Source organism: Stegastes partitus, unplaced genomic scaffold, assembly GCF_000690725.1.
Source record: "Stegastes partitus isolate 25-593 unplaced genomic scaffold, Stegastes_partitus-1.0.2 Scaffold2009, whole genome shotgun sequence".
In the NCBI taxonomy this organism is placed as follows: Eukaryota; Metazoa; Chordata; class Actinopteri; family Pomacentridae; genus Stegastes; species Stegastes partitus.
The window spans coordinates 63,975-78,159 of record NW_007579740.1 but is presented as its reverse complement, the minus strand read 5'-3'; the positions used below and the strand labels follow the sequence as shown (position 1 = coordinate 78,159).

Below are 14,185 nucleotides of genomic sequence, written 5' to 3'. Positions count from 1 at the left end.
ACACCGGAATCAGTTAGTACTACTTCCTGTGCCACACGGAAAGCACGTCACCCGTCTCTGGGAGGTTGTGTGAACCGTAGGAGACTTCGGCAAAGTGAACGAGGGAGCGAGCGGCGAGAATACAAGATGGCGGTCTACTGATTCTGATTGGCTAAAAGTGCTGTCAATCTCGTTTTGATGGCGATGGCTATCTTCTATTGGCTCTAACGATTCGAAGGCGGGTTCAATCACCGAAATCGGCCCATCCATCACGGAGATTGGGCCGCGCGTCATCGAGGGAGGTTCACAGCACGTCCAGTCGCCATTACGCACACGACGCGTAACACAAGAGTTTGTACACAAGAACACTCAGATGGTCACCAGTGTGCCAAAATGTGCCAAAGTGTGCAAAAATGTCACCTCGCCTGAACTGTCTGGATTAAAAACTTAGTAATTTTGTTCTACTTCACTTTTTCAGAGTCAACCTTTGCAGGGAGAATGCTCACATATTGTGATATGATTTTGGAGAGGTTTAGAGCTGCAGCTGGATCATTCCAAAGAGATAATTATCCTAAAACTGCTTCTTTTTTTTTTTTAGGCGAACCTGAAATTTTTAAAGTTGTGTGTGTGCCATCTACATTTACTTTTAGCCAGTAACATATATACTGAAATTTACACATCTGAACAAATCTTACAAGTGTTCCTTTTATTATGACACAAGAATTATTCAAATAGACCTTGTGGTTGCAGAGATAGACTGTTTTTATTATGGGTATGTAATTTTCGAGAAAAGGCCTGAAAAATGGCTCAGGGCTTAAAGGGTTAACTGTTTTACACCTGCAGGCTGTTTAACCGTCACGCTAAAGGCTGGTTGTCTGTTCTGTGTGTAGAATCAGTGACGTAGCTGCTAACTAGCAACGTAAAGAAGCAGTAACTCCTCAGACCAGCTCTGAAGCCTCCACACTGTGATCGGGATGTTTTCAGGCTGAAGCTGCTGCAGCTTTACAGCTCTGACTCACTCCTGTGTTGTTTCACATCCAGCAGCAGTAATTACAGAGAAAGAAACACAACACAACCGTCTTACGCAACACAAAGCTGATGTTAAACCTGCAGCGGCTCTTTTACGCTGCGACTGACCGCGACTTTGTTCCTCCGACACAAACAGATTCATGTGATGTGTGAGCGCTGCTCGCGGGCTTCAGTGTGTGTGACTGCACAGAGACACAAAACGATCAGAGAGAGACACAAAATGGCCACAAACAGATGAGAGGTACACAACGACTACAACAACAACAACACAACCATAAAGACATGAAAACTGATGACAAAGAAACACAAAATGGGCACAAAGGCATCATGGGTACATAAAGAGGAGCAGCTACAGTCAGAGCCGCTGAACAAACACTGGCGCCGCTTTTATCAGACTTACATAACGTTGAGTGTTTAACCTGGATTTAAATGTGTGTGTGTGTGTGTGTGTGTGTGTTTGTGTGTGTGTTTGTGTGTTTTTTCCTCTTTTGTTCCCATTGATGTGAAGGGACATGAGCCGATCTGTTATTGAGTCTTTTCACCGTCCGTCGATGACGCATCACACACCTGTTTAGACCTGCACATACACACACACACACACACACACACACACACACTCACACGAGGCTCACAGAGTTGTGTAGCTGCTGTGTTTCAAACGTGTTTCATTACAGCAACATGAGCTTCAGCAGGAAGTTCAATGTGAAACTACAGCTTCAGATTGATCCTCCATCGATGTCAGAGCTGCTCTGCTCCCAGAGCTCCTGCAACACTTGAGCTCAGCCTGAAGTCCATGTTGGCTCCATCTGGGGTCAACCTGCTGGACGGGTCCAGACAGACTCAGAACTCTGCTGGTGGTCGACTCTGAGGAATTATTCTGGTGGATTAATCGTAACAACTGGACCTGCTTGAGCTCCTTGAAGACGTTCCACCTCTCATCCAAGAGTCTTCATCGGCTCTGACTGACTAGTTGGGAGTTCCACATACTGATATCCTGAAGGAGCCATTAACACCTGAGCAACAAACCCCCAATTGAAACCCAAACTCAGGTGTTAATGGCTCCTTAAGGATATCTGGAACTCCCAACTAGTCAGTCAGAACCGATGAAGCCTCTTGGATGAGAGGTGGAACATCTTCAAGGAACTCAAGCAAGTCCAGTTGTACGATTAATCTATGAGAAGAACCACGACCTGGAGGACTGAGGATCTTCACAGACACTCTGAGGGATTAATGGAGAGAGGAAAACACACAGACTTGTCCAAAGATGGAAACAAAAAGTTTTAAATAAATCAAAATACGTCCAAACTAAACTAAACTCATCCAAACATACAAAAACACGTGAACAAAGTGACTCAGACTTGATCCAGAACGACCCAAATACACGTCATCGTGTCCAAGTCATCCACAAGAATCCAGATTTGTCCAAAATGACTCAAACTTGTTCTGAAGAACCCAACCTGGTCCAGAAGGATTCAAACCGTGTTTAAACAGACAAACTGTCCTCAGACGACTTGAAGTCCATCAAACCTAAACAGTGATGTTAACTTGAACAACATCCATCTACAGTCACACAGTCTGAGCGAACAGAACTTCTGTCAGAACCAAGTCGCTTCATGACCGGAGTTCTGATCAGCTCTCAGTGAAGGCTGCTGCTGCTGGAGAACCGGATCAGAGAGGATCTTAATATTCTGCTGCTGAACCATCCATTGATGGGAGAAGTGGGGCACTGCTCTGATCCGTGGGCTACTTCTGGGCCGAGCCAAGCGGGCCACACTCTGCCTGAATAAAGCCCGGCTGTGCTGCTGAATGGGCCTTATGTAACCGAGTCATCTGGTTCTGAGGCTCATTCACATTCATCCCGGAACCCTCAGAACCCTCACACAGCCGCCTCATTATCCGGCCGGCGGGGACATGGGCTGGGCTCTGTGCCGCTGCTGGTTCTGTTCAGGTGGGTCTCACGGTGCAGCCGGTCTCACCGGGTCGCCTCAGAACCTCTCGCGGTTACGTAAGAGGAGCCTCCTCTGGTTCTGAGAGCAGCTTTTGTTGCTGTTCGTCTTTCTCAGGGTCTCATTCGGTTCTGGTTCTGATCCGTTGATGCAGGCTGAGGAGCGGACCGAGCCGGCCGGGGGAGGTAAAACGGTTTTCATCTTCTGCTGCCGAGCTGAAATACGACTGTGATACATTTAATTAATCTAAAAGCTTTTATCTCTGAAACTAGCTTTAGTGAGAAAATAGTTTTTCTGCATTTTACAGGTTAAAATGTACAAATATCAAAATAAATCTGCTTTTTAGAGTAAAATGTGACGTTTACAGGATTTTCACAGCCTGACTTTACCTCAACAGGTAATTAACCAGTTGGAGGCTCTTCATTGATTTATTACATTTACTGTTTAAAACTGTGACTCCCAATATATTACCGTATTTATAGTTTATTTTTTATATAATATATATTTACAGTGTTTCCGCTCTAAGTTCTTTGCTCCTCTTTACAGCAGCAGCCTCCAGTTCACATCGTTTGTCAGATTTTTGGTAAAAGCAGGTGGTTTTCTGACAGTAGTTTGTTCACTTTAACACATTTTCCTGTAAAATTAGAGAGTCACAGACATAAATAACAATAATTCTTTAATCTTTGTTATCCAGAAAATAAATGCAAACACTCCAAATGCAGTCAAACACCAAAAAAACTGTAAAACTGTGCAGTGAATAATTCACTAACAACTTGTATAATTACAGTAAAACACCCAAAACAATGAGAAAGAACAGATTATTATTATTATTATTCTAAGGCAGCTATTCTAGTCCAGTGAAAGTATTTTAGAATCCAAGAAAAAATAATTAAACTTAATGAAAAAAATAGCAAAAATATTCTATATTTTAATGACCTTCAGTTTGGACAGTAGTTCTTGTTGATGGCATTTATTTTTTCAGATTTTACGGTTTTTAATGTATTTTGGAGAAACACAACCTGAATCATTACAGTCATTTACTCACAACAACAAATATTTATAGAAACTTACATTTAAAAAATGCATAAAGCACTAAAACACTATAAAGAAATTAAAAATAAAACATGAGGCAGGTCAGCGTCACATGGATCAGAACTTCAGCTTTTCTTATTTTTGGCTGCAGAAAACCGTCTCTTTGTAAAACCACTGAGCTGCTGTTGGAGCTTTTTGTGTGTTTTGCAGTAATTTGTTAGAATCTCGTCCTCCTTCCTGCTCTGAGGTCACATCCGAGGTTTTCTATCTGATGAACTCGTTAAAGGAAACAAACGAGTTCTGCTGACAAGTGTGAGTTCTGTTGGGAGCTGACAGAGTCCGGGAGGACGGTTCCGGTGCGTCCTGTGTCTGCACCAGGCGGTGGGTTAATAACGGGTCTGAGCTGAACCAGACGGCAGCCAGAAGTCGAGTGTGTATTTAAAAAAGTGCAGAGTCATGCTAGCTGCTGGATGTGATGTGTGGAGCGGCTCTGAGGTCCGACAGCTCAGTGGAGGACGGGTCAGAACCTCTGAGTCTGCAGGTCCACGGAGGTGACTCCATCAGACTGAGTCAGAATCTCCAGATTCAGAATCTGCCCAGAACCAACATGCGTTCTGGGTTTGGGTTCCTTCTGTTGTTTGTTCTGAGCAGATTCTGACCCAGGAGACTCTCCATCATCCACGTCTTCATTATTCATCATTTAACCAGAACCAGAACCAGAACACATCCCGCCTGAGCAGATGGTAGATGTCCTACAGAACCTTTCTACCATCCCAGGACCATCTGGACCCTCCAGCAGAGAGCAGAGACCGACCCATGAAGCTTCAGGGCTGGTCAGGGTCCAGAGGTCCTCCGTGGTCCATCTTATCATTGCTCCTTCAGAACCGAGCCAGTTTGGATCACTGCAGGGTGGCTCAGTGGTTAGCCTAGCCTAGCCTTACAGCTAAAAGGTCACCGGTTCGTGTCCTGGTGAGGACACCCGGGATCTTTCTGGTTACCTGTCCAGGTGAACCTGCCTTCACCCTGAGTCAGCTGGAATAGGCTCCGCCCCCCATGACCCTAGTGAGGGTTAAGGTGTAGAGATGATGGATGGATAGTTTCTACAGTTAGAAGTTTTTACATCAGATGTGTTCGTTCAGTCTGTTTTGGTGATTTCAGTCATAATCTTGTGTATTTTAGAAACATTAAAGGGAAGAAAACATTTTAAATTCAGTAAAATGCTCCAAAGTTGCATAAATTAATCCAGAATAAATCCTATCTGGTGTCTGGAACCAGCTGACAGAAGGTTGAACGTTACGTAACGAAGCCGCTTCAGTGGAAACGTCTGATAAGGAACCTGCTGTCAGCTGTTATTAGCTCTATTACGGCTGGTTCCTCAATTTTATTCTCTTTCCTCTGGTTTCTCACTCTGGAACTCAGAACCAGCACCTGGTCCAGATAAAGGCTCCGTTAACAGGTCGGGCTTCCTGCCAGCTCTGAGGTGGTGTCGACTGTTTCCCAACCAGGAGCTCAGCGTGAGAACGAGTCCAGATGGAAAAAACCTGCTGAAGGACAGGTTCAGGGCGAGTTTATCTCCAGGTCGGGTGGAACAGAAAACCTTCAGCACTCAGAGTGGGACGCAATGAAACACATTGGACAGTCTAAGCAACGTACAGACATAAAAATACAGTAAAAATAATCTGTCAAGTGAGAAAACAGTGACTCAAAGTGCACAGGGGGCATGAAACTAAAGGAGAGTTTGTCTTCAGGTGAAACTGAAACATCACAGAGCAGAGCAGGAGACCTTTATGGCTCTGAGCTGCAGATCTGCACGTTTTATGCAGCTTAAATATGAAGAAAAACTAAATGTGCAAAGACAAAAACAGCTAAAATATCCATGCACGAGTGGAACCAATGACAAGTCACACAGTTTGTTTTCTGTTTTAATCCAACAGGGAGGATGAAGCTTCACTTTAAAGGAGTTTTAGTTCTAAAAAGTGTTCAAGAAGCTCATTTATGGCACAGTGTGGAACTAAACAACAGTTTATATGTAGAATAAGACACGTGCAAATATAAACATATAGTTAAATGAAGGTGTCCTGACTCAGTTTGTTTTAGTTCTGATGGTTGTAGAAGCAGAACCACAGACTCACGGAGGCTTTAGTTTCACTGGCAGCTGCAGCTGTGCGTAAATAAATGACACAGACGATGAAGCAGGAAACGTTTCTGATGCTTCATGTGTGAAAACAGCGTTTAAATCAAACACCTGCACAGAGGAGCTACAGCAGGCTGGTGGTGGAGGAGCAGAGAGGAGCAGTGGAGGAGCAGAGAGGCTCCGCCCGGAGTCCTGAACAAAGTGTGGAAGGAAACAGAGGCGGGACGTCTCCGCCCTGAAGACGCAGAAAAAACCCGATGAAGCGGAGCAGGAGGAGGAAAGAGCCGCAGTAACTGGAGCGACTCCCCACCGAGGAGACCGAAGTCAGAGTTCGCGTCCAGGTTCAGGATTTCAGCTTCCACATGAAGGACAAAACCACCGCGTTGACGTGTGAGTACCGCCGCCGAGCCGGAGGTGGAGGTCTGGGAGTCTGACCCAGATGCTGCTGCTGCTGGATCACGCTGCGTAAAAAAGCCTGTTTTCTGTGTTGAGCTGAAGGATGAAAGCTGCTCAGACCTCGGAGGGTTGAGTCTGTGCTGGGGTTGTGTGTGTTTGTGTTGTGCTTTCTGACATGTTTCCATCTGCTGTGCGGAGCGGTGTGCAGCTGCCGGTGTTTCTATGCGGGCTTGGAGCGTCTGTTTTGGGTCTTTACGCGCACTGGCCGCGGAGTGTACATGTGAGATCGTGTTACGGACTCTCATTCCTCGGCGGGGTGAGGTTCAACCTGAACCAGGTGACTTACGTAACTCAGCCGACTGACCCACAGCGGCTCGCAGCGCAGGACGCAGCGCACAAACCCGCAGAAACTTCCTTTTTTGTATGACTGAGGACCCGAGGCTGCTGCTGTCAGACTGTCGGCTCCGCTGGGTCACACCGAGAGGGTCCGCTGTCTCCTCTTTGTTGTCAGCTGGACGCGTTCAGGAGTTTCTGTACTTTTCCACTCGGCATTTCTTGGCACTCGGCCTCCTTCGGCTCAGCTCGTCTTTTGTGCGCGGTGGGATCGTGCGTCACTGCCGGCGGCTCATTGAGCGGCTGCCAAACATGTTCCCATGTTGTGTTTACCGACGAGAGAAAGTTATGAAAGAACGCTGGAGAACCGTTTTGGTTTTAAACCTGCAGAAAGTTTCCTCAGAGGAACATCTGGACGCGGTTTGTGTCTGAATGTGTGCTTGCGGATCTTTGCTCTGCGACTTTTGCGCTCTTGGCGACACTTTGACGCAGTGAAGCTGCTCAAACATTCACCTCAGAATAGTGTTTAATGTGAAAACTGTTTTTTCTGCTTTTTTTTTTGTTTTTTTGATGCAACCACAGTCGAGGTGCGGCTGTGACGCAATGAAAGCGCAACGGCCGCTGATTGGTTGAAAAAGGTCCATTTACCGAAACGGAATGTTTGCAGAAGGAGACGCCCCCCGCTTGGGGGGCGGGGGGGCTCCTCCTCCTGACTCGTATAAAACCAGAGACTGGACTCTAACAGTCACTTTAACTTTGGCATCATGACGGTGAAAACAGACACAGAACCGGTCCTGACCTACTCCCGGTCCAGAGGACTCGTAGCTTTGCTCACCGGTACGACCTGATACAGTTGCTGTTCTAACCGGTTCTGCTTCTCTTGGATTTGACTCTAAATCTTGTTTTTTTTCTTCTGTTTGTTTCCTGCAGCGTTTATGAAACAGAGGAAGATGGGACTGAACGACTTCATCCAGAGACTCGCCACCAACTCCTCCTACAGCTGCAAGCAGTAAGTGGTTCTGATCCAGTTGCTACACCAGCGATGCAGCTTGTTTACAGGCTGACCTGAGTGTCTTGTGTGTTTCAGTCCGGAGGTGCAGTCCATCCTGAACCTGAGTCCTCCTCAGGATGCAGAGCTCATGAACTCCAACCCGTCTCCTCCCGTGAGTCTCCTCAGGTTCTCCTTCACTCACTCTCTGCTCGGAGCCTTTACAGAATCCGCATCAGTTTGCATGAATGATTCAGTTTCAGAGAAATGAACAACACACAGTTAAAGGAGTTCATTCATGTATTACTTTGCATGAACACAAACCTTCAGCTTGAATGTCAGCTTGTGTTGTTTAACAGGAAGTTTTGTGTTTCATTCTAATATGAGCACAAGCTGGTTGTTAAAGTTGCTCCAGTTAAATGTGTTTTGATTTATTTATTTTTTAGCAGTTTGACTTTTTCATGTTCTGCTCTTTAAGAAATGAAATAATTCAACGACACAAATTTTAATTTCCTCTCAAATTCTAAATAAACAAAAAGAAAAAGTCCTTTCTGAGCAGATTTGTCAGATGAAACTTTCTGATTCTGATTCAGCAGTTTGTTAAACTGAAGTTCTGATGGGCTAAACCTGACTAGCATTAGCATTAGCCTCAAAACAGCTGTATCAGCAGCTGGAGGATAAAATATTCACTGATGTAGTGGATTTTATTTCACCCTTTGCATCAGATTAGTTCTGATACATTCTGGCTGTTTTCAAATCTTTAAATCAGTGCATTCAGTGGTTCTAACTTTGTTCCGTCTGGTTCCCCCCCCCAGCCCAGTCCCTCCCAGCAGATCAACCTCGGCCCGTCCTCCAACCCTTCAGCCAAACCCAGCGACTTCCACTTCCTCAAGGTGATCGGCAAAGGCAGCTTCGGGAAGGTGCTGCTGGCTCGCCACCGCACCGACGACCAGTTCTACGCCGTCAAGGTCCTCCAGAAGAAGGCCATCCTCAAGAAGAAGGAGGTACGTTGTTGGTCTGCAAACACAATAACATGACTCAGTTCGTCCCAGCCGGCGTCTCTAACCCGCCGCCGTTTGGTCCCTCAGGAGAAACACATCATGTCGGAGAGGAATGTGCTGCTGAAGAACGTCAAGCATCCGTTCCTGGTGGGGCTGCACTACTCGTTCCAAACCGCCGACAAGCTCTACTTCATCCTGGACTACATCAACGGAGGAGAGGTGAGTCCACCACGGTCAGAGGAGCTATTTAAAGCAGCAGAGGAGCCGGAGGACCGAGAAAGTTTAGAGGAATGATAGAGGCAGACAGAGGGGATTTCCTGTCATGAGAAGCAGAATAGAAGCTCAGGAAGCCGCGGGGAGGGTCGGGACAGCGGCACCAAACCCAAAATTAGCAGCAGAACTCGGGCTCTGAGCAGCTAATCGAGCCGATTTCCTGCGATTGTTGGACGAGCAGAGACAGAGTGATTAAATATTGCTCTGCTTTCTCTTTCCTCTCCGTCCTGCTGCTCTCTGACTCCACCTTTAACCTCGTTTGGAAGCTTTTCCCTTCCTCCCATCCGGTTTCCTCTCACTCTGTCTCTTTATGGCTGCTGGTACTGACTCGCTGCTCGGTCAGAGCTTCAGAGAACAGTACCGATCCGATGCATCTACATTAAAGTCTAAAAAAAGAATATTCCTGCAGTGCATTAAAAAGAAAACCTGCCTGTTACTAGCATGCTAGTTTCCTTCTTCGTGTCTTTCTGTGGTTCCAGGACAGACGATGTCATTCACTCTTTCCTTCTTTCTTCTGCGTTGCAGCTGTTCTACCACCTGCAGAGGGAACGCTGCTTCCTGGAGCCCAGGGCCCGGTTCTACGCCGCCGAGATCGCCAGCGCTCTGGGTTACCTGCACTCGCTCAACATCGTGTACCGAGACCTGAAGCCGGAGAACATCCTGCTGGACTCGCAGGGACACATCATCCTCACCGACTTCGGGCTCTGCAAGGAGAACATCGAGCCCAACGGAACCACGTCAACCTTCTGCGGTACGCCAGAGGTGAGCAGAACCCGTCCGACCCAGTTTGTTTCGGCGTGCCGGCGGCGTTGCGTAGCTTCGTCTAACTCTTGTTTCCTCTCCGCAGTATTTGGCTCCTGAAGTTCTACACAAGCAGCCGTACGACCGAACGGTGGACTGGTGGTGTCTGGGAGCGGTTCTGTACGAGATGCTGTACGGCCTGGTGAGTCACGTCCTGGTTACCGCTGAACATGCAGAACCGTCAGACCTCAGCCTCAGCGGGTTCTGTGAATGTCACGGCTTCACTGTTGAGCTACGAAACTAAAGATCTTCAGTTTACTGCAAAGGAAAGATCTGAGGAGCTGGACGCCACAGAGTTACACGTTCTTACTCAGAGAACGACTGAACGCAAGAGCTGCTGATGAACTTTGTGTCCAAAGTTTAATGACTGCAGCTCAAATATGAACCTGAAACCTCATGTCACACCAGATCGGGGTTTCTGTTAGAATTTTACACTTAAAATAAAAACTGTGATTTCAGCTTCTTCAGTGAATATTTTCTGGTTTCTTTCCTCTGTGACACTAAACTGAAGGTCTTTGGACTAAACGAGACATTTGAGGAAACTCTGATCCACGTTTTTAAACCATCTCAGTGATGGAACAATCAACTGATCTTCACTGAGAACATCAAACGTCTCGTGTTTGTGTTTGTTTGGTTTGGAAGCTAACCGCTCCGCTCTGTCCGTCCTCAGCCTCCGTTCTACAGCCGGAACACGGCTGAGATGTACGACAACATCCTGAACAAGCCGCTGCAGCTGAAGCCCAACATCTCCAACGCGGCGCGCCACCTGCTGGAGGGTCTGCTGCAGAAGGACCGCACCAAGAGGCTGGGCTGCACCGAGGACTTTGTACGTCTCTCCGTCCTCCAGACGTCTCAGGCTTTGCTCTCACTACGCCGACCTCAGCTCATCGCTTGTTTTACTCTTTGTGCCTTTTGCAGATCGAAATCAAGAACCACATATTCTTCTCCCCCATCAACTGGGACGATCTCAACGCCAAGAAGATCACGCCTCCCTTCAACCCCAACGTGGTAAGTCTTCTGTGATGCTTCAGTCGGAGCTGCAGCTTCATCATACAACCCTCTGGTCTGTGTTAAACATCTTCTGTCACTATGACGCCGTTAGAATGGCACTAAAGAGGGCTTTATTTGATTGTTTGTTTAAAAGTGGAGGCATTTTGGTGATAATTTAAAGAAAACTTGCCTTTCCAACTTGCTTTTGGAGGTAAACTTGTGTGCCAAAAAACACAGAATTTCTGTTTTTTATGGAGTCTGGTTCAAGCACATGACTTCTTGTTGGCAAAGTTTTAAATGAGACGGGTTTTTTTTGATGAAATCTCCTGATTTTGGGCTCAGATTTGGTTCATTTCCCCTCAAAGTGACACCGCTAGAACGACACACGTCATCAGGAGAGGAAACATTTAAACGAACCTTAAATCAACATGTCCAGTGCTTTCTAGTTCACCACACATGATCAACTGGTACATCTACAGATCTGTAGTTGTTTCATTTGTTTCTATATTCATGTGCTGAACATCCTGCAGTCCACCTGAAAACTCTCAGATTTTCTATGAGGTTACTGAAGGTTGCAGCTGATCCACTGATGGCTTCATGGCTGCACCAGAGAGGGCAGAATTTTCTGTTTTTAACAGAATCTGATTAGAGCAAAACCTTTATTTTTGGTGACACATGTAGAATGAAGGGATCTTGATGAAGCCTCGTGGTTTTAGGATCCGTAAGAACGTAAAGATTTGAGGATTCCTTCAGTTTTTTATGGTTTCTGGCTGATAAACGGTGTCGTGTTGTCAGAGGAGGGTTAAAACCCTGCAGCAGCCAGAGCCCACATAGTTTCCTTCTGTCTCAGTCTCTGGTATTTGCCTTTACATAACTGGACCGTGAACGAGAACATTTCCAGTTATGGTGCTGCTGTAAATCCTCACTGAGCTTCTTTAATCTTCCTCCTGCAGACGGGTCCCAACGACCTGCGGCACTTTGACCCGGAGTTCACCGACGAGCCGGTGCCGAGCTCCATCGGCTGCTCCCCGGACAGCGCCCTGGTGACGGCCAGCATCAAGGAGGCGGCCGAGGCCTTCGTGGGCTTCTCCTACGCGCCGTCCATGGACTCCTACCTATAGGACTCGCTGTGAGCCGCCGGCTCCGGGACTCACGGATGTTTTACAACCAAACCCTGCAACAAACCTCGTGTACTCGCCATGTTCCACTCTTGAATGCGTTTGATTTCCCGCCCCCGGAGGACGTCGGGATTCTCCTCCTCGGCACCGGTTTCCATCTTTTCACCTACTCTGGAGGGTTTTGCACACCGCTCAGGCAGCTCGAGGCTCCTCCGTCCTGACAAGCACACTCAGACTTCCACCTTCCTGCTGATCCTCCGTCGAGTCTGAAGCAGCTCAGAGCTCATTTCGGTGCTTTTGGTTTTACTTTCTGCACATCTGGAAAAAAAAGGGAGTTTATTTGAAGCTGAATGTTACAGAAGAGGACGTTTTGTCGTGTCAGAGGTGCCTTTCTTTGAGTTCCCCGCATCCCGTCGCTGGTTCGTCCACCTGAGAGGATGATGTAGCACTAAGTTAGTTCTGTCTTTAACGTGAGGAGCTGAAACGTCTTCATTTGCACATGACCCCGGTGACGCCGACGGCGCCGGACGGACCGAGCGTCTCCGTCGCCGACATCGTCTTCCGTTCGCCTCGCAGAGACTCACTGAACCCGACATTCCATTTTAATATTGCTGTAATGACGGTATTTAAGTTTGTTTGTATATTTGGAGTTCTGTGTTCTAGTTTTAATGTATATTGAACAAAGAGACGACTAAAGTATGCTCAAACACGTAACGATTCATGTTAAATGTACTGTAAATTGTAAAATTGTTTAAGATTTATGTGACCATGTTTGGTTTGCAATAAAAGTTTAACTTTATTACACCTTAAACCGGTTTTTCATTATTGAGAAGTGAACCTCGTTTGCATGGAAGAGACAAACGTTTGCACACATCCATCCAGACGTCGACAACAGAAATATTAAAATGTTGTGATGCGTCTGTTGAGTAACTTTGAAGAACTTGAAGAGTTCATTTGCAAAAACAGATAACTCCATCTTCAATAACCTTCAGAAAACCCACTTCTCCATCGTCTACCTGAGACAACATCAATCAAACATAGTTATTTCTTCTTTTTTTTGTCAAATCCACTCAGCTTCAGTTTGACTGAAATCAAATAAGTTTTCTGAAAATCTACAAACATGGAGTTATGTTTCTGCTTCACTTGTTCCTCCAGAAACACTGACTTCATAACAGAAAACACAGAAGCTGTCAAAGACTATAAATTATTCTCCAAACGAATTTAATAATCGGTTTAATTTAAATAAAATCAGTCTTAAGTTCTGTGATTTCAGCTTCTTCAGTGAATGTGTTCTGGTTTCTTTCCTCTGTGACACTAAACTGAACATCTCTGGACTGAACAACACATCTGAGGAAACTCTGATTCACACTTTTAGACATTTTACACATTAAATAACTGACAGATGAATCAACAATAAAACTTAGAATCAGATCCAGTCGAACATAAGTTTTTATTACATAACACATTGAACCATTAACAGTTCGGTGACTAACAGTATTATCAGAATATGTACAGTTTCGAACCACAATGAGCCCAAAATATTAAAAACTTTAGAAAAGAAACTGATTTTCTACATTAACATCGATAAAGTGAAGCAACCAACTTCAGTTTTTCTTTAATCTTTTGACTTCTTTGCTGTATGTCTTGATTGAAACAGATAAAACTCAACTCTTCAAAGTGTAAAACGGTTTTAGGTTTGGTTTGTAATAAAAGTTTGAAGAGGAGATAAACGGCTGATAAATGATCCGCGAGGAGTTAAACTTCACTCCTGATGGTGAACTTTAGTAGAACAGAAGCACATGAAAGCTTTTTCCACAGTTCAAGGGAAGAATGTGAAGAATGAACTTGAGCCAGTGACCGATGATCCGACTGGACTTTGTCTCGTTCGGTGCGTCAGCAGCTTTTACACAACATCGGTGACGTCCGAGTGTGACAGATTATTGACCGACGGTCACTCCAGGTCAGAACGGATCCATCAGCAGCTTTACGTTAAAGTTTAATATTATTACGAACACGGTGTCTTCACCTGGATGATGGCTGCTCATCAGCTGTTTAGAACTAGTTAGAAGCGATACAGAAGAACCTACAGTGTACCGGAGAGTATTCACAGCGCTTCACTTTTTCCACATTTTGTTCTGTTACAGCCTTATTCTAAAATTGATTAA

The 14,185-nt window shown here is 45.8% G+C and overlaps 1 protein-coding gene across 2 annotated transcripts; it reads left to right on the top strand.

Annotated features, from left to right (window-relative positions):
* Window positions 1–6,382: 6,382 nt before the first annotated feature.
* sgk1 (serum/glucocorticoid regulated kinase 1) lies at window positions 6,383–12,831 on the top strand. 2 transcript variants are annotated; one of them, XM_008303454.1, is made up of 10 exons: window positions 6,383–6,510; window positions 7,780–7,858; window positions 7,937–8,012; window positions 8,653–8,841; window positions 8,926–9,057; window positions 9,637–9,873; window positions 9,959–10,054; window positions 10,583–10,738; window positions 10,831–10,920; window positions 11,856–12,831. In XM_008303454.1, exons 1-10 carry the CDS (start codon window positions 6,483–6,485, stop codon window positions 12,021–12,023), a joined length of 1,251 nt encoding a protein of 416 aa, XP_008301676.1. In that variant the 5' UTR covers window positions 6,383–6,482; the 3' UTR covers window positions 12,024–12,831. The 2 variants fall into 2 exon arrangements, with proteins under 2 accessions (XP_008301676.1, XP_008301677.1); XM_008303455.1 differs by lacking the exon at window positions 6,383–6,510 and adding an exon at window positions 6,673–7,686.
* Window positions 12,832–14,185: the final 1,354 nt, after the last annotated feature.